At 37.5% G+C, this 25,848-nt stretch overlaps 1 protein-coding gene across 1 annotated transcript in view; it reads right to left on the reverse strand.

Annotated features, from left to right (window-relative positions):
* ACSS3 (acyl-CoA synthetase short chain family member 3) overlaps positions 1–25,848 on the reverse strand; it is a 153,698-nt gene that overhangs the window by 47,429 nt on the left and 80,421 nt on the right. Inside the window, exons 8-9 of the mRNA XM_059402403.1 lie at positions 17,519–17,670; positions 2,937–3,040 (exon numbers count right to left, since the gene is read on the reverse strand). Coding sequence (XP_059258386.1) covers positions 2,937–3,040; positions 17,519–17,670 — 256 coding nt within the window. The remainder of the gene's footprint in view (positions 1–2,936; positions 3,041–17,518; positions 17,671–25,848) is intronic.

The raw sequence follows: 25,848 nt of genomic DNA on the forward strand, positions 1-25,848 counted from the left end.
GTGGTCTTTATTAAAGTATTCCTACAAGGAGTTGATCAGTTCTCAAATTTTCTACAGGTTAGTTCTCAATTTAGAAATCTTAGATATTACATAAATCAGATACTAAAGAGTGTGGATATTTAGGGGCCAAAAGAGAATGTTAGTCACTAGAAATCTGTAGTCACGAATACAAATGTCACTTATGTAACAAAAACAACATGGTAATAAAATGGGTTTCCTGCAGAGTGCCTTCTTACAACTCAAGTCACAGGAATTAATCAATTTTCATTCACACATTTTAGTCACTTAACATAGCCCTAATTAATTCCAAATCATACATCACCATTTTGAAACAGCTCATTTGTGCCCATATATTAATGTGATCAGAGAGCAAATTCATAAATTATACATTGTATGGAAGGCTTGTAAGAGTGTACGATTATACAAAAAAATCAATTTCTAAGTCAATAAAAAGAAAAGATCTTGTACAAAACCTGACATTTGAAATGAAAAGCACTCCTTTGGCCAAAGCTTAGTATTTCTTCAAATGTTATCAGGTTTTTATTGGTATACCTCTTGTGGAAATGCACCCCCAACTATTCCATATGTAAAACATTAGGAAATTGATGACCGTGTCAGAAATATCGACTTTTCCTTTCTTTTTCCTAAGAGTTAATAATAACCCACAAAGTACTTGCCTTCCCTCGCTCCGGAGATTCAACATTAATGTGATACGACCTTAGTGAACGGCTGCAAATATTAAACTCCAGTATCACTTCGCGATTACCACAACCTACATCTTTGAAAATAATGACTTCCTCTAGACAACAGAATAAAAATCCTAACTAGATTTTGTTAGTGGCTGACATCTGCATCACCTAGGATGAATTTCTTTCATAAAGTTTGAAATGACCTACCTAGCCGGCTACTGCCTACCTCTCCACGTGTAGGAATCTGTGTACTTTCACTCGACACAGTATCAAATTCTATAAAATCAGATGAAGAGGGGACAGAAAGAATCAGTCATGACTAGTAGAAATCCACTGTCTTCCACTGTATTGAGCATCCATTCAACCCTGATTAAAGTGACAGCATCCTGGCGTAATGTGGCTATTAATTTGCTCTGAACAATACATAAAAGAAAACCTGCAAATTCACACGAAACCCAGTACCCACCAGGGGCCTCAGATGCTTGTTTCTCAGGCATCAGTAAGCTTTTCTGTAAGCCCGGACACACTCACTACATATATCTGCACATGCCATTGTGTACAATAATATTAAGAAAAAGGAAGAGAATCATGATTTTATTTATTAAAGTGCTGGTTTCCCTTCAGTAAGCTGTGGCATAGTGACCTTCAGTGGGGGGAAAACAACACTCTTCCACAAACATTCGAGGAAGAGTGGGAAACAACTCCTCACTTTGGCCAGGAAAGGAAAACCACCTCAAAAAATGGACAAGATATTTTCCTCTCCCGGCCCAAGAGAATAACTGTCAGAACTTTCCTGGGGAATGGGGGATGCAGCATTTCTATAAATAGTTTTCTCTGCAGAGGCAATAATTCTTCGCTTGTTTTTATGTATTTCTACATGTGGCATTGCTCTTTCTCTGAATTCTGTCTTATCTTTTTTGTTTCCTAAATAGTCGCAAATCTGAATCCAGATAAGGAATTTCTCTCCTGGCAAATAAAACTAGAAAGACTAGAAACACTTCCTGGTTTGCCTTGTACTTAAAGGAAACTGTATCCCACTCTGACCACTCGTTTTATATTTTATGTTACAATATGGGAAACACGTTTTTCCAAAGAGCAATACGCAAGAAGATAATGTAAAAAAAAAAAAATCATTTACCGATATCAAAGCATTCTAAAATACCTAACACTGAACTTCAATTTTAATCTCTCACTTGATCTTCTAATCATTTTAAAAATCAAGCTTATTTTTTGCAAAGAAACTTTGCTCATTTTTTAATTCAAATTTGACACTCTGCCGCAGTTACTCAGAAGATGAACATTCTGAAAACATTAATCTAAGAGGGTTGATCTAATTTATAGAACCAAGTGGAATTGAACTAAAGTATGTGCAGAGGAAGCCCACAAGGTTCTCAGCTCACAGTTACTTTAATGGGTCAAATGGAAAACCCAACAAAATTTCGACACTTAGTGACAGGGAAAACAGGTCCTAGATAATCTACTTACTTTCACATATGTACAAAATCGTGCCTCAAGAGAAGCAGCAGAGAGGTGTTTTTTTTTTTTTTTTAATTTGTGTCAGATCTTATGTTATATCTACTTAATACAACAATTTGCTTCCCAAGGATGACTTAGCGGGAGAAAAAGAGAGAATAAACAAAATAAGTAAATAAGTCAGTTATGTAGACAATGAAAAATGTTTTGGGAAAAGATACACTTCTCTGTCTTCCATGCTAGGCAGAAGAGATATGACTTTATGGAACACAAGAAGGGAGCCAGAGAACCACAGAAAATCTTATGAGAGAATCAGTGCTTAAAAAAAAAAAGACTCTGGAACCAGCCTGCAAAATGTATAGGAGAGCAGAGAGAACAGAGATGGCTGATAAGGAGAATTTAAATTGGAGCAGATAATAATGCAGCTGCCGCAGCTCGAAGGCATAGGGGGTGTGGAGGTGGTATGAATCCAACAGACACTTCAAAGGAAAATCTGAGACGTAGTAACTTACTGGATATAGGCAAAGCAAAGAGGAGAAGAAGCAAAAGAGGTCTTCAGGACTTTACACCTAGGGACCAAGAGAAGGGGGTCATCAATATCATTTGCAGAGATAGTTTTAACCAAAGGAATACCAAAGAATTGTGTATTTTTACTGAAACCAGAACCGCCTAAGTCCTGAGTTTGTGCCTGATGGTCAGAGTTCTGAATTTTCCTCCCTTGCAATGTTTTTGAACACTCTGCAGTATTTATGGACATGCTTGGAAAATGCTCACCAGTTTGCCACCAGTGGTCTAAGACAGGTACTCTGAAGACCTTTTTGGACCATTCCAGGGTATCCACATCACATCGTTCTCCAGCCACAAATAATGTTTTGAACCTGAATACAAGAGGTAGGGAGAATTCAAATTATTCCTGGAAAATGTGAATAATGTCCTCCTCATTCTTTTAAATGTTCTAGAATCCGACCACATTAATTCTGTCATTATTGTGCTCTTATCACAGTATCATACTACAAAATGGTGAGAACCATTGTTCATGTTGACTCAAAAGTAACCAAATGCACATCGCAGCACTGAAGAGAGGGGCTTCAAAAGTAGAATCCATAGCTACAGCTTCTCAGTTTTGAGAAGAGCAACTGAGTTGATCATTGTAATACACCTGTCATATTCATCTACTGACCAAAGATGAAAAACCTTTTCCGCCTTGACATTATCTCTGCTAATTTTAGCTCCACGTTTGATTGCTACATTCTACTTAAGTCTATACACAAAAATACACTCTTGAGTATCAGCTAAAGCAACATATAAGCTCATAAATATGATGCTCTTGTTCATTTTGGTCAGTTTCCTTGGTAAAGATTACTCTGATTTCAAGCACATATTTACTCAATTCCAAGGATATACATAGGAAAAACAGGTTATTTAAAAGTAAAGGCCAGGGCATCTGGGTGGCTCAGTGGGTTAAAGCCTCTGCCTTCAGCTCAGGTCATGATCCTGGGGTCCTGGTATCGAGCCCCACATCGGGCTCTCTGCTCTGCAGGGTGCCTGCTTCCTCCTCTCTCTCTCTCTCTGCCTGCCTCTCTGCCTACTTGTGATCTGTCAAATAAATAAATAAAATCTTAAAGAAAAAAATAAAAAAGATAAAAGTAAATGCCACTGTGGCCTTCTAGGTCAAAAGATTCTTATCAAAAGGAATATAAGGTTATCAAGAGATGACAAATTTTTGACATGGAGCACCATGCCACAGAATAGAAAGGATGAAATAAACAAATGGAATTGGGTTGACACTATTGGTGGTTCATTGAAAGAATGATTGTTTTCTTCCATTCTTGATGTCTCCATAGTCTTGTCTGTCAAAAAAGGAATGCATGTTGGTGGGAATGCAAATCGGTGCAGCCACTTTGGAAAACAGTGTGGAGATTCCTTAAAAAATTAAAAATAGAGCTACTCTCTGGCCCTGCAATTATACTATTGGGTACTATTGGGCATTTACCCCAAAGATACAGATGTAATGAAAAGACGGGCTGTCTGTACCCCAATGTTCATAGCAGCAATGGCCACAGTCGCCAAACTGTGGCAAGAGCCAAAATGCCCTTCAACAAACAAATGGTCAAAGAAGATATGGTCCATATACACAATGGAATATGGTCCATATACACCTCCATCAGAAGGTGCCATGAATACTCCATGAATACCCAACATGGATGGGACTGGAGGAGATTATGCTGAGTGAAAGAAGTCAAGCAGAGAAAGTCAATTATCAAATTATCAAAAAACTCCTGTATTGGAAGATGTGGTGTGAGCTGGGGTTTTGTCCAGCCTTCTCAAGGAAGTGGCCTGTCATTCTGGGATTTAGGCAAAACTGACTGGGAAGGGCAGCTGCACTGAAGCATGGGTCAGAGCTTCTGAAGCAAGTCAGGTAATGAGGGGTCAGTGCTGGGTTGGTTACCACAGGTGATTCTGTGTGCTTGAAATAAGTCAAGCAGATAAAGTCAATTATATGGCTTCACTTACTTGTGGAGCATAAGGAATAACATAGACGACATTAGGAGAAGGAGAAGAAAAGTGAATTGGGGAAATCAGAGGGGGAGATGAACCATGAGAGATTGGATTCTGAGAAACAAATTGAGGTTATGGGGGGTGGGGGGTTAGGTGAGTCTGGTGGTATGTATTAAGGAGGACATATATTGCATGGAGCACCACGTGTGATGCATAAACAATGAATCTTGGATCTCTGAAAAAATAAAATTAAATTAAAAAAAGACAATTAATAAAATTAAAAAAAAAGAAAAATCACCTTAACTTGACAAGAAAAAAAAAAAAGGAATGCATTTTGAAGAGTCAATTCATTGTCATCAAAGTAAAAACCAAATAAATAAAAAGGCTACTTACTCATCTTAAATAGTATAATATAGCCATAGGAGATTTCTTACCATTTTCTTATTATCTCATTAAAATTCATGGAGATTCAGACATCTCCACACCATGCTTCAACTATATACACTTAGGTCCTCTGCTATAGACATGTATTTCATTCTATACTGATTTGTTTCTTATCCATGTCCCACAGTGGACTGAGAGCTCCTTGAGTATTCATGTTCATGACCCAAACACCAATAAAAATATCTGGGATTTCTAGATACATAGACATTCCTAGAAGCTTAGAAAGATGAAGTACAAGGTGGGGAGTTGGCAAAACTTGTGTCAGCTTGATTCATTCTTCTAAGTAAAAGAGGAAGCCTGCTGTTTTGTTAGAGTGTGGAAACAGACAATGGAAGAGTGACTTGAAGAGAGAAAAGTTCTATTTTAGGAAATTTTTTATGAATATCATAAAAGTGAAAGAACTGAAGAGCAGCCATGTGGCTTCCGCAGACTCAATCAGTAGTCTAGGAGATTGAGTACATTTAAACACAAACTGGGTGTAGTACAAAAATAAGGAATGGCAAGTCATGCTAAAAGTTCTGTCTGGGGAACTTAGGATAGGCAGGAGAAATCAGAAAACAAAGTAGGAGTGTCCATAATGGAGGGAAATACCAGGAAAAATAATGAAAGAACCCATTACAAGTCTTTGTTAAGAAACTATTTAAATAATGTGGATCAGGGGCGCCTGGGTGACTCAGTGGGTTAAAGCCTCTGCCTTCGGCTCAGGTCATGATCCCAGGGTCCTGGGATGGAGCCCTGCATCAGGCTCTCTGCTCAGTGGGGAGCCTGCTTCCCTCTTTCTCTCTCTCTCTCTCTCTCTCTCTCTCTCTGCCTGCTGCTCTGCCTACTTGTGATCTCTGTCTATCAAATAAATAAATAAAGTCTTTAAAAAAAATAATGTGGATCAATCATTTCGGTGAGTGACTTCTCAAAGTATGCAAGTGCTGCTAAAAGCACTCAAGGGAAAAAGAAAAAAAGGATGAAAATGGGAAAATAAAAAGAGAGAATAATAAGAGACAAAGACTAGAAAAGAATAAATCAGATTTTTTGACATATATATATATTTGCAATTTGAGATAAAATTTAGATAATCAAATGTGTATTCATTTATAACTTGCTTCAGATTAAAGTGCGGGGGGGCCCTAGGTGACTCCATCAGTTAAGTGTCCAACTACTGATTCTGGCTCAGATCATGAACTCAGGGTCACTGAATTGAGTCCCATGGGTTAGCACGGAGTCTGCTTGGGACTCTCTTTCCCGCTACCTCTGCCCTCCCACATTCATGCGTATATGTGTGTATGTTTGCTCTCTCTCTCTAAAATAAATAAATTTTAAAAAAAAAATTAAAATTAAAAAATATTAAAATGTGGATATCAAATATGACCTCATCTGACAAACCCGATATGGTACAATGAAACAAATATTAATACATTAAATTATTAAAACTAGGTTAAAATAGAAAAAGCTTAGTGTAAAGTTTTATAGTTTAAAATGTGGTCAATACATCTTTGGCTTTAGATGTTATGTAAAAACAAAACCAAAAAGTTGTTTTTTATTAAAGATTTTTATCCATTTATTTGAGAGTGAAATTGGGGGGAAGGGCAAAGGAAGAAGCAGACTCCCTGCTCAGCTGAGAGCCTGATGCGGGACTCGATCTCAGGACCCTGAGATCGTGACCTGAGCCGAAGGCAGAGGCTTAAAGGACTGAGCCACCTGGCACCGCAACAAAACAAAATTTTAAATATAAAGACCATATTATTGATAATCCTGTGGCTGGAAATGTGAATTTATTTTAATTATATCTTCTTTAAGCAGTTCAATTCCTAATATGGCAGAAAACCTCTGTGATTATGAACATTATACATGTAAATAATTTGTATTAAAATTCATAAAGAGGTTTGGGTGATTCCAACAATGTAGGCAAAGAGTAAGGACGTTTTATAGATCTCAGAGGTCACATTCCCATCGTCCATCAAGCCACAGCTTATTCTAAAGAACTTTAGATGATCCAGACTGCAGATCTACAATTATATATATTTTTGAAAACATGGTGTAAAATATTGTCAAACTATTAGCACATAATGCAAAATAATTTTTGGCTAATCAAAGAACAATAAATATCTTGATATTATCAGCAGTTTTTATAAGTTTCAATTAATTTTTTGGCTTTTTTCCCAGTCAAGTAAATGACAATTAATCTAATTAATTGGTTATAAATGATAACTGTAAACTACCTTTGAGTTTTTATCTGATGACAAATTTCTACATTATATATTTTAAAACTTAGCATTTATCATTACGGTTTTGCCATACAAATTTATCACTTATTTTTCTCAGATTTTAGTTACAGTTTTATCATGATGGTAGCAATCTCCATGCTGGCACTAATAAGCAATATAGAAAAGGATGACAGTCCACAATGCATAGAAAAATTGATTTCTGGTTTTTCTGCATGCCAGACGATCTCTTCCATTTCCATTAAAATCACTTACTCTTTATAAAAAGTAGAGGAAAAATCGTGAGATCATTGGTGATTTAGAAAAATGTCAAAGTAGTACAGATACTTCCTTTCCTTAAATGTACTAGAAACTACCAATCTATTTTTTTATTAAAATTCCTCAAACTGCCCCAAAGTTACTACTTTTATCAATTACAAACTCCCAATTATGTAACATTAATGAACATTAGCATACTGTATACAAGGATTTAGGAACAGAATATGACTAATGAAAAAGTTAAGTCTTACAGTAAATACTTAAATATTATTTGACTCTCAATTCCTCATAGTAAGCAAAACCATTCTATGTTATGTGATATTTTTATAACCAAGATGATTACTACAAGAAAAAAGAAGTTAGTATAACTCTATAACTTAAAGATAAATTACAAGATAATTTAAAGATAAATTCATACTTAAGGGCATAAATGGCCTTATTTTTTAAAAGACATTTTGTGGCTTACGAGAAAAAAAAAAGAATAGTAGTATCACTTAACAGTTACATTTCTCATTAATGATTTTGCCCTTATTTTATTAATATGAAGAGATAAATGCCACATATCAAAAAAATTTAAATAATTTCTCATTAAAAATACATTTTATAAAGGGGCACCCGGGTGGCTCAGTCAGTTAAGTAACTGACCCCTGATTTTGGCTCAGGGGCTCAGAACAGATCTCAGGGTCATGGGATACAGCCTTGCATCTGGCACTGTGCTCAGTTCTTGGTGTCTACTTGAGATCTTCTCTCTCCCACTGTCCTCCCCCTGCTTACAATCTCTATCTCTAAATAAATAAATAAATAAAATCTTTAAAGAAAAGTTTATAAATGTTACAAATTAACCATTCTTTTGTAGTAATTCGGATTCTGGTGAATAAATTTATCTAAGTTAATTACGTAGGTCTTCTATCTGCACCGTACACAATATGGTATCTGCCAGCTATATTTGGCTACTTAAATTTTAAATTGGTTAAAATTAAAAAAAATAAAATAAAAATGTCAATGTCATGGTAGGATTATCCCCTTGTCAAGAATTCAATAGTCACATGTAGCTAGTACCTACCATATGGCAGAACTAAGTTTGACAGGACAGTGCTGTCCTAGATTATGATAGACTTATAAATACATGGGTAATGTTCTGATGATAGTAACATATGGGAAGATGAATTTACTTCCAAACATATAATACTAAAAACTTAAAACAGAATTGTAATATACAATATCCAGAATAGGGAAAAATACAGTGGAGGGGATTAATAGGAATGAAGTCTGGACACCTTTCCCCAATTCTCTAAAAAATTGAGTAGAATTCAAGACTCAAATGAAGCTGAAAATTAAGCCAAGAGAAACAGAAAAACAGCAATACTGTCAAATTAATTTTAGTCTCAAATAAAAAGGAGCTGCACAGAAATGGATAAAAAGCTAAATATAAATTCTGATGAAGAATTTTCAGGTAATAAATTAGGAACAGGAGAAAACCAAAACGAGTATTTCTTTCAAGCTCCATAAACTACCAAACAAGTGAAAATTACTCTTCACTTGTGCCAAAAGAAGTTGAATAAAAATAGATTATTTCAGCAATGCCTCATCAACTCCTCGTTCGCTGAACATCATTACTTGTTGCCACCAGTGTCCCTGAGGTTATCTCCATTTTCCTTCATTCTATTTTCCTCCACTTGCTCCCCACTAGAATTCACTTTTAAAATGTAAAGCCACTAGCGTTGGTGTTACACCTGCATTTGTCACTCTGTCAAGGATCTACTAGCATTTTGTCCACCAATCTCTCCTTCAAGCACAACCAGGAAAGCTAGACCGAACGTAAAGATAGAAAGATCTCTTTAAGGTATCAGAGAACTATGAGGTTAATGAGCCTTAGAAGCATTAACGTCCCAAAGAAAAAAAAAAGGTACAGAGATGTCTGACATGGACTTGCTGCTTTTCCCCCGTTAGTATATATGCCAAAGCAAACAGTGGTTGAAAAACCGAGAAATGGGACAAAAATTGTGTCTGAGAGGCTTAGAAAATAAACAGCAATTCCTGCCATCACAATCTCTTGGAAGAGGAAAACTGGAACTCCAGACCCACGGTGGGAAGGGGTGGGATATAAAACACCTCAGGGTTTCAGAAGGAGTGTCTGAAGATTTATATCCTAGCAATAGAGATAAACTGGAAAGAAACTAGCTTTCCCAAATACTGAAATCTAGCCTCAAGCTAGCTAAATCCCTACCTGGGTCGAAGGCATCTTCCCTTATGCTAACTGTGCGCCAAAATAAGAATTACTCTGTGGGACCTTAACAACTCCAGAGTGTCAAAGTAACACACAATGATCTATTAAGATAGAAGGCTCTATGACCAACATGTAAAGGAAAAAAGAGACATCAAAAAAAGAATCACAGAGAAAATCAGATATTCTTGTTATTAGACACAGACTTCACAATAACTCTGAATATGTCCATGAAACATTTGTATAATATCAGCCAAGAACTGGTAATTATAAGAATCAAATAAATATCTTTGAACTAAAAGATACAAAAATATAAACTTAGAAACTAAAAGTTTAGACACAACTGAAAAGAGGATTAAGAACCCAAAATATAAGTTGAAAGAGAATAACCAAACTGCCATTGAAAAGCATAAAGGAGAAAAAAAAAAAAACAGACGCTCTGAGATATAGGTAATATGGTAAAAAGTTCTAACGTGTCATTAAAGTATCAATGTCTAAGAAGGGAAAATTAGATAGAAGCAATATTTGAAGGGATAATGGATAAAAGTTTCTAAAAATAATAAAAGCTGTCAGGTCACAAATTTTAGAAGCAGTTTGAATCAAAAGAAATTGAATCCATAATTTATGGGGGGCTGGGTAAAATAGATAAAGAGGATCAAGTGTTCACTTAACATGACGAACACTAAGAAATGTACAGAACTGTTGAATCACCTATATTATCCACTGTATGTTAAGTATACATTGATAGAAAAAATAAAAAATAAAATTTCTTAAGATAAATCTAAGAAAAGATAGATCTTTCACACAAGCAAAAGAGCATTAATGAGCTAAAATAAGAACTGAATAAATTAAGAGATAGCTAGGATCATGAATTGGAAGTCTCAATATTAACATGTCAATTTTGATTACATCAATCTATAAACTCAAAGTAATCTCAAAATTCTACCTGTGTGTGTGAGTGTGTGTGTGTGTGTGTGTGTGTGCATGTAAACTGATAGTCTAATACTAAAACATGTATGGAAATATAACGGGCCAGGATTAAAGAGTAAAGAACAAATGGATGTACTGTTATTATTACTACTACTGCGTACCAAGACACGTTATCAATCTATAGTGACAAAGACAATGGGAGAGCAGCACAAATATAGGCAATTTGGCCAATCTGTGAAATAGAATTGAAGCAAGCAAGAAAAAGAATCTGAGGACACTTTATGACAAAAGCAGTATTTAGAGCCGTGGAAAAGAGGACCCTTTAAATGCATGAAACTTGATTACCTGGATACATAGAGGAGAAAAATAAACCTTGAGCCCTCACCTCATTGCATATGCACAAATCAAACCAGGTAGATTATATGAAACACGAAACAAGAAAGCTTCTAGAAAATGACACAGAGGAATAACTTCCAACCTTCAAATAGGAAAAATGTGTCAGTAGGATTTTAAAAAGCATGAACCAGGGGTGCCTGGGTAGCTCAGGAGGTTAAGCCTCTGCCTTCGGATCAGGTCAGGATCTCAGGGTCCTGGGATGGAGCCCTGCACTGGGCTCTCTGCTCAGCAGGGAGCCTGCTTTCCCCTCTCTCTCTCTGCCTTCCTCTCTGCCTACTTGTGATCTCTGTCTCTCTGTCAAATAAATTAAATAAAATCTTTAAAAAAAAAAAAAAAAAGCAAGAACCATACAGGAAAAAAAAAAAAAACCCAACATTGATGAAAAGGTGTATCTCTTTATCAAAAGTCACTGCTAATTGAAAGAGAAATTGAAATCAGGATGTGAAGATTATTTGTAATACATATAGTGAATAAAGAACTTGGATCAAAAGAATATGGAAAATCCTACACATCAATAAGAAAAAGAAAATTAAAATGTGCCCAAGGTTTGGATAAACATTTCACAAAACAGAATCTTCAAATGGCCAATGAAACACGAAAAAGCAATTAGCTTTAAAATACAGTGAGAGATTTAGTATCTATCTTGTATAAATTATTAAAATTTTACTTCACTTCTTCAATAATGGCTTTAAATTATTTGCATTTCTGCTTCGAGTACCCTGTGATAATCGGCAACTAAGTTTTAAAAAAGATTCAATAAAGAAAGCTGGATGTTGGATTGCTCATCCGCAATCAGTCATAAATCCAAAGACATCCAACATCCGGTCATTGTCACTCTGAGACTCAGACATATTTGGAGCAGTCCAACATCCGGTCATTGTCACTCTGAGACTCAGACATATTTGGAGCAGTGCGTCAGATGTAGAACATCTCTGAAAGCTTTTGAAATAGAAGGATTGATGACGTTAGAATATAAGGGGCACCTGGGTGGCTCAATGGGTTAAGCCTCTGCCTCCTGCTCAGGACATGATCTCAAGGTCCTGAGATCAAGCCCCGAATCAGGCTCTCTGCTCAGCAGGGAGCCTGCTTCCCGCTCTCTCACTCTGCCTGCCTCTCTGCCTACTTGTGATCTCTGTCTGTCAAATAAATAAATAAAGTCTTTTAAAAAATGAGCACATGGGGCGCCTGGGTGGCTCAGTGGGTTAGGCCTCTACCTTCCGTTCAGGTCATAATCTCCGGATCCTGAGGTCAAGCCCGCGCATCAGGCTCTCTGCTCAGTGGGGAACCTGCTTCCTCCTCTATCTCTGCCTGCCTCTCTGCCTGCTTGTGATTTCTGTCTGTCAAATAAAGACTTTTTTTTTTTAATTTTTAAATAAATAAATAAAAATTTAAAAATGAGCCCATAAACATAATGGGAAGAACTTTCCATTATGAGATTTTTAACTTCCCTGAGAAACAGACCACGAGTAGGTGATAATATAATGGACTTATGTGCAAACCACCCAGTTTTATGCATATTTCCTAGTTTTATCATTCTAACATATTTATGTCACTTAGAAAATAAAATATTATTGATCCAATTGAATTCTCTCCAAACACTACTTAAATCTCATTTCTCTTCACCATCCCACTGGCCACCTGGCCTCAGAGGTAACCAGCATTGCTCAGATATTTTCATTCCCATGCATTTTTTTTAACGTATTTGCATATACATAAACAAGACAATATGGTTTTTGCAATTCTTCAAATTCCTCTTACCATATGTAAGAGAAACACAATCAATTTTCACTTGCTTTTTATACTCAGCATTATTCTTTTGACATTTATCCATGCTAACACCTGAAGTTCTGGTTGATTTCCACTTCTAAATATCCTGTTGAATTAATACAAAATAGTATGAAATTTATTTACCATTACGTGTTTACTATACATGTAATTGCTTATATTTTGTTTTGTTTTGAAACAATCTTGTTAACAATGTTCAAGTACATGGTTTCTTGTTCACATTTTTGAGATTCTCATTCTCATCCCTCCATATCAATAAGGGTTTGGTCATGAGGCACATTTTTTTTAAAGATTTTATTTATTCATTTGACAGAGAGAAAGAGATCACACGTAGGCAGAGCAGCAGGCAGAGAGACAGGGGAAAGCAGGCTCCCTGCTAAGCAGAGAGCCTGATGCAGGGCTCGATCCCAGGATCATGACCTGAGCCAAAGGCAGAGGCTTAACCCTTTGAGCCCCCCAAGGCACCCCTGTCATGGGGCATATTAAGTGTGTGGAGCATCTGGTATTACTAGACAGCTTCACTATGCAATCTCCACAGTAGTGTAAAAACCATTCTATTGCTTCACAACTTGCAAGCAGGTATTACTGTTTGATATTTTAACTTTTGCCTGTATGACGGGAGTAAATTGTTCTCTTAGTGAGATTAAAGATCTTCCAATGTTTCAGACTATCCTAGTCTTCTCTATGAACTGACTGTCCATATCCTTTGACCATTTGTCTATTGGATTGTGTGTTTTCTTATTGATTTGTAGTTATTTCTATTTTCTATACACTGAATGTTTAATGGCTATATATGTTGCAAATATCTTCTCTGGGTGAATAATTCATCACTTAAGTTTGTTTATTCTTTTGGTGGGCGATTATTCCTTTAGTGCAGTAAATGTCATCAATATTTTCCTTAATGATTTGTGATTTATGCTTTAAATGGTCATTTCCTACTAAGATATATTAAAATCTTTATCCATTTTCTCCTGAAGGTATTAATTCTTTGCTTGACAATTTTAGGGCCTTGAATCCAGCTGATATTTATTTTTGTGTAGAGTACATGGTAGGGAATACATTTTCCTCTATATACAGCCAGTTGTTCCAATACCAATTTCTTTAAGGGTCTCTCCTTCTTCCACTTATTTGTTAAGCTACCTCCTCTATAAATCAGGTTTCCATAGCAATGGGATCCTTTATTCAACTTCATTAGTGTGTTTGTTGATCCCTGCTCCTATACCAGTGTCTTGAGTAGAAGAAAAAGAAGTTCTCTGTTATTATTTTTATCTCGTGCTCCCTCTCTTACGATCACCCTCTCTGTCCAATAGGTTTGCGGGGGATGAAGTGATGCCGTGTCACAGTGATGGTCCAGAATTGTTATTAACACACAGTGATACTCAGGATATCAGAGATCCTATTCTAGGACAGCAGGTGGGCAGTTTAATTCTAGGACAGCAGGTGGGCAGTTTAATTCTAGGACAGCAGGTGGGCAGTTTAATTCTCCAAATTCTGGGCTGCTCTCTGTCTCATTCAGACCTCTAGACCAAAGCTTGCTCTCAGTCCCAGTCCAGAAAACACGCTCTCACCGTCATTAGAAAGCTCTTGCCGTGTGTGAGGTATCACGCCCCACTGCGTGGTCAGGTCATGAGTCGGCTCTGACACCGCAATGAGAACACTCTGCAGCCAACGCCTGCTTGGACACCTGGCAAGCCTCTAGCTTCAGCCCTGTGTCCTACTTTGCACATCGATTCTATTTCCAATCCGCAGACACGTTGACTTTATTTTTGAGCTCATCTCTGGTGCTCTGGTTTTTCCTTTTTGTATTCTCTCATTATTACGCAACTGGAAAAAAGGGCTGCATCAGAGTGTTAGGGACTGTGATACCCTGAATGGAAGTAGCAGAACTGAATTTTTCTAACTTGATTAAGACTGAACTAGCAGATCATGGGAAAATGATGATGATAACTACTACACTTGTGTTCTGGAAGGAGGAGGTGGGGAATGCAGGAGGAGGAGAGCCAAAGGAACACAGTGGCTGCGTAACTTTCTTGAGGTCACACAACTGGTAAGGGCAGACCTGAACCCAGGGTGTCTAACTCCAGAGTAAGAATCTTAGCTACAGCACCCGGTACTGCCTTGTCCCAGCTTTGCTGCAGGGTGGCTCTGGAATCCCGGCATGTCGCTTCACCTCTTTGTGACAACATCTTCTCAGTTGTAAAATGAGATGATTACAGTGGATGACCTCTAATCTGTGCTTCTGACTTCTAATCGACGATCATAAAGTGAATTTATAGTTCTGCTTAGCTCCCAGTTTCAGAATACCCTCTGAAATTTGCTTTGGGAGTGAAAATCTTTGGCAACTCTCCAAATTCATTTTAAAACAATCTTTAATGAGATACGTAACTCATCTCAAAAACACAATTTCATCATTGGAAATGTCCTGTAAGAGAAGAGAGAACGCAAGCTCTACAGAAAAACCGTGGGTCTGCCATTATAACACCTGGTGAATGTCAGTTCACTAAGTATGAAATGTCTTGAACAGAACTATAAAATGAAAGGTATGGTTGCATGAAAAGATTTGAGTCCTGGTGTTAATTATGTCTCCAACCCAAACTCAAATTTGGGGGGCTTTGGTTTCCCTGTTTTTAAAATTTAAAATTTCCTTGTTTTAAAAATGTTTTTAATGAGGCCCTTCTAACATCTCTTTAGTTCACAAGTGAGAACCTATTACAGAAGTTCAGTGAAGGTATGATTTGAATAGGCTGAAAATACACAAGAAGTAAAAGCTGCTTTTATCCCATGAATGACAAAAATGCCTGGGTCAAGTTAGTTTCTTAGTATACTTCTCATAAGAGTATGTCTGGGTGAAGGATGTGGGCCCTTGTCAGATTGCCTGAGTTAGTTTCTTTCTCCAGAGTTTCTTAAATTTTCCAGTCCTAATACTACCCATCTATAAAATGAGGATAATCAATTCCTACTTATAGTGATAACTGAATGAGAGGTGCTTAGACTGCTAGAGCACGTAGTAAGTAATTAGTAAATGTTTGTATTTATTAACAGTAGTGATTTGAACAGCTGAAGGTGTACATCGTTAAATATCTATTTAAAAATATGTGCAAACCATCATGAGTAACGTGGGTTCCTAAAGACAGAAGGGCATTATCAGGGGGAACTTACTGCAATTTCTCTTACTCTAAAAACTCATATTCCATATTAGTATTAGTTTGGAAAAAAAAAAAGTGATGATTTAATAGGCATCCAGTACTAGTATCTGCTTTGTATGCTAGTACAATTAGAAAAGGTTTCTGCCTTCACAGTAACAGAGAATGTCTAAAACCCACGTACAAATGGGAAAAGAAGATGATGTCACAAAAAAAAGATGATGATGTCAAAAAAAAAAAAAAAAAGAAGATGATGTCCTTGGCTTGCAAGTCACACACAACTTCACAACCCTGCAGTCAGAATGCATTTGTTAGGAAAGAGTGCAAAGAACTACAATCACAGTTTCTTCAAAATTCCCTGGAACTGTCTAAGCCATGGAGACTGTCCACAACCTAAGAGGTTATTAACAAAAATCTACTTTTCTATCCTTTTGGCTGACATGGAGAAAATAAAATTGAAATGTAGTAAACAAAGGGACAAAGTGAGGGTGAGTAGAAATATTGTAATGGAAGGTTCATTTTATGAACACTTTTATTTTAATGAATGTATTCATTAGATTATAGGTCAACTTTTATGTAAATCCAGATCTAATGTTTCCTAAAACAAAAAAAAAAATATAGAAGGGCAAGAACCAAAAACAAAACCACTGATAGCCCAAACTGAAGGCTTCTTGCTCCCACCTGCCATCAGGGTATGATATCTATTTTAACTCCTTCTTTGGGTTTTAACAACATAAAATTCATAACTCTTCGCATTTAAGTTAAAAAAATTCAAAACAATAACTCAAACCCATTGTTCGACTTGAAGAAATTAGAAAACACTTCTTTTAGCTGACGATAGCAGGGACCAATTTCAAAGAGGTTTAAAAAGAGTTGATGCTGGAAACTGCCTTGAAGATACAAATTGCTATAATTATCTTTGAACATACATATCATTAAACTGAAATGGATGTCAATAAACCAGCAAAAAATATTTAAACTATTAGTACAAAACAACAGAAAAACAATTTCCTCCACTCTTTCAACAGCACTAACTTGGAGTATAATTTTCATATTTTATCTGCATATATGAAATCAAATAATATTTCCCTTCTATTTACATCATTATTCTATTTTCAAAAGACAGACAGATACTATTATATATGTATAAACGCATTTTAAGTCATTGTCAGCATTTTACTTTAATTTAAGGGAAATATAAGCACCGTGGTTTCAAAAGGAGAAATATTTTGGTAAGAACTGAACTGAAATAAACACAATCTGGTATTAAAAAATAGTCCTAGTATAGCTAAAATTCTAACGGATTCAAAGCTATGTTTAGAACAGTCATTCTTAATAACATCCAGAGTCTTCTGGCTCTTTTCATAGAGGTATTGGAGTGCCAAAAAATATATATAATGTTCAGTTATTCATTCTGATTGCAGTTTTTAATGTAATTTGCCCTGTGCATCCCAAGTTCACCTTGTCAGAGAGTACTGCCTCCCCAAGGCTGCCCCAGGGTCCTGTTGACGGATGGCTCTAATTGCAGTCGGCGCTGTAAACAAGGCAGCTACTCCATGCTCTGCGAGCACGCGGAAATAAGCACCAGCATCTGGTGTTCCCACAGGCTTCCCCTACAATGAGATTCATTTAAAATGTCACTGGGTAAAATGTCTCATATTTCACTGACAGTTCAATACTTACACATTTAACACGGCAATATTAATAAGATGGGGTGCTCAACAAATCTTGGTTTTAAAATATCCCCATGTTCTATCGTAAATAAAACAAACCAAACGCCCAGGCTTCAGAGAGGCCATTTACTCCCATTACGTCATCCTGAAAGCTTTTCACACTGCAATTGTTCCTTTCTTGAGTTTTGAAAGATAAAGGACAGGAAATAGAGATCACATTCAAATTAATAACAAAGAACATTCTTCAATTAGCCAAGAAATTAAATACATCGTTTAGGTGGGTAAACTAAATGACAAATATGATTGCTACGAATTTCTAACTTACTCTTTTTCATGATACTTTTAAAAGTGACAATAGTGGGTTACGTGGTGGACTCCTCCTGATTTGGGCTCAGGTCATGATCTCAGGGTCGCGAGATAGAGCCCCACATCTGGCTCCCTACTCAGACTGGTCTGCAGGACAGTCCCTCTTGCTCTTTCTGTCTGTCCCTCCCTCCAGTTCACACACTCTCTTTAGAAATAAATAAATAAAATCTTAAAAAAAAGAAAAGTGACTATAACAATTCTCAAAGTGTTTGGGAAGAGAAAAAGATATGGAATCACAGGGATTTCTGAACAATGACTTTTCCAATTAAATGCCTCGCTCCAAGGAAAGCAACTTCTATGACTTAAAAAAATTCAGTAAGATATCCACAAACGTATCTTTTCTATAGCCTCAAAATGACATTTAACAAAGTCAGTGGAAAACCCATGAATAAAAATCTAAAAATTTTTATAAAATATGTAATCAAAAGGACACAAAGCATTTTTTTTTTCCTTTTTTAAGAGTGAGAGAGCACACTGTGGTGAGGAGCAGAGGGAGAGAATCCCAAACATGGTTCTATGCTCAGCACAGAGCAGATGTGGGGCTGGATCTCACAACCCTCAGAGATGATGACCTGAGCCCAAATCAAGAGGTGGTCGCTTAACTGACTGAGCAAGTCAGGTGCCTCCCAAAGCATTTTTTTAAATATTTTATTTATTTATTTGACAGAGAGAGAGAGGTCACAAGTGGGAAGAGAGACAGGCAGAGAGAGAGGAGGAAGCAGGCTCCCTGCTGAGCAGAGAGCCTGATGTGGGGCTCAATCCCAGGACCCTGAGATCATGACCTGAACCGAAGGCAGAGGCTTAACCCACTGAGCAACCCAGGCGTCCCCCAAAGCATCTTTTAATAGACTTTTCTGTGAAATGGAAAATGAACATAGCATACATAAATCAGTGATTCTACAAAAATCTACGTTGGCCCAACTCCAGCCCCTTATCTCTCAATCCATTCTCAAAACCGCTACTTCTTCCTCTGATTCTAGAGCAAAGTGCCTGGAATGTTAATATATGTTATGTGAAAAAAATACATACTACACACACACACACAAACACATGTATTTCACAAGCAAATCCTTTTTGGAGGGGTTGGGAGAAAAAATGGAAAACAGGTTTCTGATTTTCGACCATTTCTTGAAGACTTAAAGGATTAAAGAACATCAGGAATTCCCCAAAGATAGTTACTATATGTAATCTTTCCTAAACTTCTCTGTCCACACCCCCTATATGCACATTTCATGGATCTTATATTCTGTAAAACACACTTGGGAAACACTGATACGGTAAAAAGAGGAAAGAAGTCGCTAGTAGTAAACTGAGACCTCTCCCCCAACAGAGACTAATGAATGAACAGATGATAAGAAGAGGCCAACCATAGGATTCATGAATCCCAATTCACTATCTGCATCTACTTGGATCTTGGATAGGGTGTTATCTATCAGTCTGTGTTTTCTTTTTTTTCTTTTTTATTTTTTTAAAGATTTTATTTATTTATTTGACAGAGAGAGAGAGAGAGATCACAAGTAGGCAGAGAGTCAGACAGAGAGAGAGAGAGAGATAGAGAAGTAGGCTCCCAGCTGAGCAAAGAGCCCGATGCGGGGCTCCATCCCAGGACACTGAGATCATGACCTGAGCCAAAGGCAGCGGCTTAATCCACTGAGCCACCCAGGCGCCCCGGTGTTTTCTTTTTTTTAAATGATTACCCTCAATAGTCTTTAATGTAAGTATACATACTTTTTTTTAAATAGAACCTTTTTCTTATATTCTGTTGCTTTTTCTCTTGCTTTTTTAAAACCAAAGTATTTATTGCAACCAGAAATTCATTTTTATTAACACGACTATCCCAAAGCACTTAATTTCAATTTATTCCCTTACCATCTCATACAGGTCAAAAAGCTGTCAGATATAATCTGGCAACGCATATACATAACTTGACTCACAAATTTTGAAGCCTTGAGCACATCCATCTAAAATGAACCAGCAGGTTTACTCTTTTGCACCCAGTGAGGTGAAAATTTGACTTTTACTTTTTTGATCTGTTTTGGGCACTGTTCAGGCCCTGGTGTATGAGATTGTGACTTTGGAAACTTGATCTCACCCACATAAAGATGATTTATTAACTGACTTTATACAATTGACTTTCCCTGTCTATGCTGCCATTTTCTCGCCTACTAAATAAAAATAAATCACTTTTCCAATATTTCCTCGATAAGCTAAAAGCACTGAGATAATATTTTAAAGTAGTTTGACCTCCACTGAACAAAGATATTTTATAGCCAATTGGAATTGAATTCCACTACAGTTCCAGTGTCATGGGACAAAGATAATATACTCACAAAAAGGTGATATTAGGGTCATAACAAAATGCTACACCATGGTTACCAACATAAAGGACACAATTTGATGTATTGTATAATGCCTTCAATTAATTATGTCTAATGATAATGGTAGCTTAAACACTAGGAATATCAGTTGAAAACTCTGCCATATCTTTTTATAAATAATAATTAGTATTATAATTCTGACCCACACCAAATACATTTTCATAATAGTCTATTTATTGAGCATAAAAATCATAATAACATAGCATTCCTATTAGGACACTGAAGGAAGTGATGCATATAATCTCACCATATTCGTTTGTAAGTTACCTGAGCTCAAAAGGTTCAGAATTTTGCATTTTATTGCCCATTTCCACAGAATTTTTCGATGCTATTATATGTTTCGCTGCTTTAGAATTTAGTGACTCAAAGGCTTATTGGTTTATTGAACACTGTCCTCCCCTGCCGTCCTGTAAACACACAAGCTTGTGTACATATATGTACATGTGTGCACACACAGGCAATATAATTCCTTTACAGTATTTTTTAAAAATAATAACACACTAACCACACTGAGTTGCCTGGAGAAAATGACTCTGATTCCAGAACTTGCATATTCAGTGAGGAGCGACAGCCAAACGCTCTTCAACAGAAAAGTAGGAAGATTCTAAAACTCTGGGGAATTTTAACAAACATACACACCAAAAGCAGTAATGTGGCTAAAAGGTAACAATAATTTAAAAACTGTGCAAAACTCAAATTGATGTCATTACTGTTTGCTTTTATTCCCTTCTCCAAACTAATGGCTAAAGTGTCCATTGCTACCCAGAAACCAAAAGCAAAAAGCAATCCTTCCAGTGGCAAAGCAGAGATTCTGAGCTTACAGCTGTTAGAAGTAATGAATTTTTAACATCAGAGATTTACAGAACATCAACAGCTAATATTTATGATGTGGTGAGTGATGGTACAAAGCATAGAAACCAAGACAGATAAATACCTGAAGATTAAGGTGCGCATACAATTCTCTACCACTTAACGATTCAATGTGTTCACAGGAATCAGAGATGATAGACTGTGAATTAGAAAACCAACTGATGTCTCAGCTTCTCACATAATCCCTACTGAGGTTCAGGGTCAACACTGGCAAGTAGTGAAAGACAGTCCCTTACCAAGACAAAGACCAGCTTAAACACTTGAGTTTGATCTATGAGAAAAAAAAAATCATTTTCTTCATTAATCCTATGATTTCAGTTTATCCAAAGGCTTGGTGTCAAAGCTACTTGTAGTTTCTCGGACTTTGACATAAAAATTTCCAAGCCAGCTGAGGTTCTTGCCTCTTTTTGTGGCAGGATTAGAAATACATCTGGTCTCTTTGAACACTACTTCTGAGAATATCACTGAAGGCATGTTTGTACTGCAGTTCTAAGGTGAAGACAGCAACATCCCTTATAGACTAGTTCTGAATTTAATTTCAGCAGACAGGTGCAGCAGTGCCAGCTTGTTTATTTTGGAAATGGGATGACATTGGCAATAGCATTTGTTAAATCTCTACTACATGCCTCGTGTCTTTACCGAAGGATGAAAGTTTGGGCATGCAACATCTAAACTTGAGACTTGTTAAAACATAAGCAGTTCCCCAGGATACAATATTCAGCAAAAGAAAAGAAAAATGCAGAATAGTCTGCCTATCATTTGGATGATGCCATCTGTATGAAAATAAAGGAGGGGGATTTCTTATGTAAGAATACAGAAGACACAGAAGATTGCTTCCAACTCAGAGAAATTGAAGAGCTGGGAGCAGAGGACAGTGAGATTTGCACTCTTCACCTTTTCGTGTATTTTGAAATATGAACCAAATGAGTGTACAACCTCTTTGGAAAATGGGCTTTTTCTTCTGTAAAGTCCCTCTCTCAATAACTTACATTATCTTGTTCCAATCTTGAAAACATTACTGCCGCTTTAAACCCCAATGAGAGAACTACTCTATGCCTTAAGACCTTCAGGTCTAGGATTTGGTTACTATAGCAGATTCTCTTTTAAGGAGGAAAAAGTTGCTTATCAATACAATTGATAACTAAGAATTTATATCAACTCACTTCATAGATTATTTGCTAGAGATTTCCCATAATTTCATGGGTCTCACCTGTGGGGATATGCTGCTACCTTGCTTTCCTTTATCTGTCCATACCGCTATCTAATTTGACTCAATCCTTTGACTGTCAACCCTAAATGTAGATTAGAAGTGCATGGGGGGGGGGGGGGGGGCGCCTGGGTGGCTCAGTGGGTTAAGCCGCTGCCTTCAGCTCAGGTCATGATCTCAGGGTCCTGGGATCGAGTCCCGCGTCGGGCTCTCTGCTCAGCACGGAGCCTGCTTCCCTCTCTCTCTCTCTCTCTGCCTGCCTCTCTGCCTACTTCTGATCTCTCTCTGTCAAATAAATAAATAAAATCTTTAAAAAAAAAAAAAAAAAAAGAAGTGCACGGGGTGCTTTCTTTTATTTTATTTTAAAGTTCTTATTTATTTATTTGAGAAAGAGAAAGCCTGAGCAAGGGGCAGGAAGGGACTCAGAAGGAAGGAGAAGCAGACCACTAGCTTGGCAAGCAGCCCGACATGGGGCTCGATCCCAAGACCTGGGATCAAGACCTGAGCTGAAGGCAGATGCTAAACGAACTAAGCCATCCACATGCCCTGATCTGGATGCTTCTGAAAGGGATCAGTGTCTGATTCTGGCTCCCAGAGATTCTGATATAATTGGCCCAAGTTGGGCCTGTATTGTAATGTTTCATGGGGACCCTAAAGAATTCTAATCTGCAGCCTGGGTTGAAAACCATAGTCCTTAGATATTAGGCATTACCTGAGGTTAGGCAATACCACCTGCCTCATCACCCTAGAGGATGAGCCTAGAGCTCAACACTAGCCTTTTCCCACCTGTTATAAATAAATGAGCCAATCCAAGTATTAATAAAAAAAATACTGATAACTGAAATCTGACTATAAGACTATAACTAAATATGACTTCACTGAGAAAATAATTGGGAAGAATTGCCTCATTCTTTATTTCTTGCTAGACTCCAGACTGTACCTATATATTATGATTTATAGGACCTAGCACCCTGAACACAATGATCCTTTCTCTACAGTCGGGAAGAACAACCCCAGGCCAGCTGCTGATCCTGTGTTGCCAGAGACTTCTGGAAGCTAAGTTTCAGTGTTGAGGATTTTGTTTGGTTGTATCAAAGCTTGAAAGGATTTTATCTTAATCTTTTAGATGAAGGGTTTTTGACTGGACTTCAGGGAAGTTTATGAGTATTCTGATCTTTTTAATGTGTATACATTCATCTTCCTAGGGAGATAAGTCAATCTGATTGGATTCTAAAAAAGGAGTCCAAGCCAAGGTTAGGCATGAGAGCCTCCCCAACATAGAAACCTCTTCAAATATTTTCTGTCTAGATCTTGGAAACACCGTGGCACCCATATTGGTAAGGAAGAAGTAAAACTGCCACTATTCGAAGATGATATGACATGATGCATATATATCCAGACTCCATCATACTAGTAGTAGTAAATGAATTCAGTAACATTGCAGGGTACAAAATTAATACCCAGGTATCAGTGGTGTTTCTATAAATTAATAATGAGGTAGCAGAAAGGGAAATTAAGAAAACCACTCCATTCACAATTGCACCAGAAAGAATAAAATACCTAGCTAGGGATGAACTTAACCAAAGAGGTGACAAGCCTGTACTCTGGAAACCATAAAACACTGGTGAAAAAAAATGGAAGATGACATGATTCATACTTTAAATATCTTACCGTTTTGTCCACCGTACGTCAATAAAGCTGAATTTTAAAAAGAGAGAAAGCTATCCTTTCTGGCTTGGTTCTTCCCCTGCCCTCTCCCGGATCGCTGAGAGTAGACCATATGGGGCCTTACGATGAGGTTACCCTCCAATGAATAAGCCATTGCTTCCACCCAGGTCATAAGAGTCCATCTGTCCCACTAAAAAGATGCTTACCTCTGAAAGTATTAATGCCAAGTAAATGAAGCAGAGCACTGGAATTGGTAATTCTGCTGAGCTAATGAGGGTCTCTGACATATTTACCACTCTCAGCAGTCACAGAGAGCGTGTATCACTAGGGTAGCTGGTAGCTCATGGCTTCAAGCAGGAGAGCGCTCACCTCTGAATTCCTCCACGCTGAGGAGCCATCAACCATACTCAGAGACAAACTCGGGCTTTTCTGACTCAGAGTGAGAAGTTACACTTTGCTATAAGCAGAGAAATTAAACGGCTTCTTGCTTTTATTACACTAGCAGATTTCTGCCCAGGAAGTAAAGTGTGGCTATTCTGTATGTATGCTGCAATTCAACCTGAGGTTGTACAAAGCTTGGCTACCCCACACCATCCAATAATTTACCAAAAATTACCTCCAAACATCCTAATATTTCCCCCCATGTTCAAAAACGAAACAAACACAGACCTCCTATGGCATTGCTGACCAATGACACCTTACTTGCAAAAACCCTTCAGCTGTTGTCCTCGCAGACCTCCTTCTGAAGCAGCTGACCCTGCTGATGCCCCCTCTTCTGGAAAGCCCCCTTCTGCTTCACGATACCATCTTTCAGATTCTCCCACTGCCTTGTTAATTTTTCCCTCACAGTTTTTATAGCTTTCCTTTCATAATCTTTACCTCTCTGTTCCTTAATCACCTCAGGGACTTAAATTATGAACTCTTCTACATCCTCTAATTCTGAAAGTTCTTCTGAGTTTCGAACGTCCCCTTCCTGATACCATACAAATGTCTGAGGAGCAGCTTTTTTTTTTTTTTTTAAGATTTTATTTATTTATCAGAGAGAGAGAAGGGGAGAGAGCAAGCACAGGCAGACAGAATGGCAGGCAGAGGCAGAGGGAGAAGCAGGCTCCCTGCCGAGCAAGGAGCCCGATGTGGGACTCGATCCCAGGACGCTGGGATCGTGACCTGAGCCGAAGGCAGCTGCTTAACCAACTGAGCCACTCAGGCGTCCCTGAGGAGCAGCTTTAAAATCGACGCTACCAAAACTAAAAATACTCCTTCCCCCTCAACAAGCAGCAACGACCACAGTTCAGGTGGTAACCACCATTGTCCTTGCTAAAGACAGCAAAGCTATTCTCAACCTCCTACTAGGCTCTACCTTATGATATCCACCGACACCCTAATATCCTGCCTTTTCCTTAAAGGTCACTGATACCCTGGTTCTGGCCACTAGCTGGCACTACTCGGTAATTTCCCAATGTTCATCTCTAAATTACGGGTAGAGAGCCAGAGAACTTTGTTTCAAATCCCAACTCTGTCACTTGTGTGCCACTGGTAAAGTTACTTAATGTCTCTGATCTTCAGTCTCTACAGCTGTAAATAGGGACTCAAAATATTTATCCCATGGGTGTATAAGAGAAATAGTTA

This window comes from Mustela nigripes, chromosome 6 (genome assembly GCF_022355385.1).
Source record: "Mustela nigripes isolate SB6536 chromosome 6, MUSNIG.SB6536, whole genome shotgun sequence".
NCBI classification, from domain to species: Eukaryota; Metazoa; Chordata; class Mammalia; order Carnivora; family Mustelidae; genus Mustela; species Mustela nigripes.